This window comes from Eurypyga helias, unplaced genomic scaffold (genome assembly GCF_000690775.1).
Source record: "Eurypyga helias isolate BGI_N326 unplaced genomic scaffold, ASM69077v1 scaffold31362, whole genome shotgun sequence".
Lineage (NCBI taxonomy): Eukaryota > Metazoa > Chordata > Aves > Eurypygiformes > Eurypygidae > Eurypyga > Eurypyga helias.
In genome coordinates this window covers 1,588-3,992 of record NW_010234636.1, presented here as the reverse complement: position 1 = coordinate 3,992, position 2,405 = coordinate 1,588, and the positions used below count along the sequence as shown (strand labels likewise).

Sequence of the window (2,405 nt, the reverse complement as noted above, 5' to 3'; positions counted from 1 at the left end):
CCAGCCCTCTGATCATCTTCGTGGCCTCCTCTGGACTCGCTCCAAGTGGTCAATATCCTTCTGATGTTGAGGGCTCCACAGCTGGACGCAGCACTCCAGGTGGGGTCTCACCAGAGCAGAGCACAGGGGCAGAATCCCCTCCCTCTCCCTGCTGCTCACACTGCTCTGGATCCAGCCCAGGATACGGGCTGTGGAGTAGAGACCCTCTAGCTTCCCCGTTGGGGCGCTTGCTTCGGAGCGGGGCGAAAGCACGTTCTTGGCTCCACACAATGAGGTTTGCAATCAGCTCCGAATGTATTTCTTTAAAAGAAACGGGCTACAGTTCCCAGCTGCTAACGCTACCCGCAGCCTGGCAGCATCCGATGGCGCTCCGGAGAAGAGGCACCGCTTGCTGCGGTGCGGGGGGAAGGCACACGCGGAGCTGATCGGAGAAAGGCAACTGCGGCTGCAGGCAGACACGCGACTCCTGGCACCCAGGGGTGTGGAGGCACTGGGAGTTCTGCGGTTTCTGGACCTGGGGGCCACTAAGTTCCACTGGGATAACTGACTCGCTGGCACCTACAGTCTGCTTCGGGTCTTTCAGCAGATGTAGCAGGAGTCGGCAGTGGGACACCACTGAGCGTGGGTGGGTGGGTATTCCCGAGGGTGCCACTGGAACACTCGAAGGAAGAAGGAAAGAAAAAAAAACAACCCCCAAACGCGACCCTCCCCAAAGAAATACACTGCGCCTCGCTTCCCCAAAAATGCCTCGCTTATCCTCTCAGGGATGAGTTCATCCCAATCCCTCTCCAAGGAAAGTCTCTCTGGACACTTACTCATTCTCTGGAGAAGATCCCACTCCTCTTGCAGAAACGCGCCGTAGTGACCTACAACAGTGCAGGACAGGGTGGTACAGAAGAGCCAGGGTACACAGCTTCCCTAACATCCCGCACACGGCCCCGGACACCCACACGCCTCGCTGCCACAAAGAGCTGCCCTGCCCTGCCGAACGGGAAGGGTTGGATCATCCTGTTCCCCATGCCTCCCTGGATTTACAGGATTAACAGCGGCTCCCCACGCCGCGCTTTCGCTGCTACTGCCTAAGGCTGGTGTTGGCACCGGCAGCTTTAAGTCCAACTCTCAGGGGTTTGTACGGGGAGTTTAAAATTCCCTTCAGGGTAAAACCTGATCAGAGCGAAAGATCTGTTTGCCCCGGACACCACGGGGCAGGTCCCGCGGGTCTCTGAAAGACGTTTTAGAAGAGGAAGGGGTAGTTACTGAACAAATCCTTCCTCAACATCCTGAGGGAGCCAGAGTTCCCAAACACTGGTTCTGCTTTCCAAAAGAGCACCTCAGGGATTCAGGGGGTGTTATCCTTCCCTGGCATGCCAGCGTGAACAAACAAACATCAGGGGGACAGGGGATGCCGAGTGCCTGCATGGCGTAACTCCTGGTGCAGTTTTGCAGAATTAGGCTCCTTGAACAACTGGGGTCAGAAAGAAAATCGAGCTCTTGCTAAAAATACTTTTTCTGAAGGATGTTCCAGACTCAAGAGCTGCTGGAATTAGTTACTGGCATGTCTTAGTCCTGCTTCAGGCACTGCAAAGCCCTACTGGTTACAGTGGGTGTAACCAACCCAACCCCCCCAGTTTGGTCCTGTTGATATTTTACCGCCACCGTCCACGTGGGAAACACGCCGCGTCTCTGCTTCTCCAGGGTTCGGATTCGCACGTACCTCTCTTTGCAATCATCTGGGGGCAACCCAGATTGAGGTCGATGGCGTCGCAATAATCCTGAGCCAACAGCGCTGCTTGGACAAAGACTTCGGGGTCGTTGGCACAGAACTGAGGAGGACAAAGAGAAGTGGAACCATCAGGCAGGAGCTTTCCTCAAGTACTGACAACGTGTTAGGACGTGGTTACGAAGCGACAGGAAACAGGCACCAGGCACCCCGTCAATAACATCAAACCGTGCCTCACACGAGCAAGGCCCGTGGCACTAGCAGCTAGAGATCCTCAACCTGGGAATGACAAAGTCAGGGACGAGCAGCCGGAGGCAAAGAAAGATCCGTCCAACATTTTACAGGCAGTACCCGGGAGTAAGAGGGAACCACTCCTAAAATCCTCTGGGGCTTTTCGACACAGGAAGGTGGTGCAGGAGAGTCACCTGCGGGGTCTCTGGGTCTCAGACAATTCCAACTTCGCCGAGAGCAAACACCAGCGCAGATTCACGCTCGCGCGCGACGGGCACACCAGGCCCGCGGTCACGCACAGCCCTAAACACAATTTGTTACTTCAACTGCTTGTTGAAGAGGCCAGTGCCCGACTACTCCCACTTGCGCTTTTCAACAGCCCTTTCTAAAATGAACAACCCCCCACGCCACCGCCTCTTCACGTGGGACGGGTCTGAGCGCCCGCACGGGTGAG

The 2,405-nt window shown here is 56.0% G+C and overlaps 1 protein-coding gene across 1 annotated transcript in view; it reads right to left on the bottom strand.

Moving 5' to 3' along the window:
- DUS1L (dihydrouridine synthase 1-like (S. cerevisiae)) overlaps positions 1-2,405 on the bottom strand; it is a gene marked incomplete at both ends in the record, with an annotated part of 8,908 nt that overhangs the window by 5,653 nt on the left and 850 nt on the right. The window contains 2 exons of the mRNA XM_010146512.1: positions 816-866; positions 1,715-1,823. Of these exons, the coding sequence (XP_010144814.1) occupies positions 816-866; positions 1,715-1,823 (160 nt within the window). The remainder of the gene's footprint in view (positions 1-815; positions 867-1,714; positions 1,824-2,405) is intronic.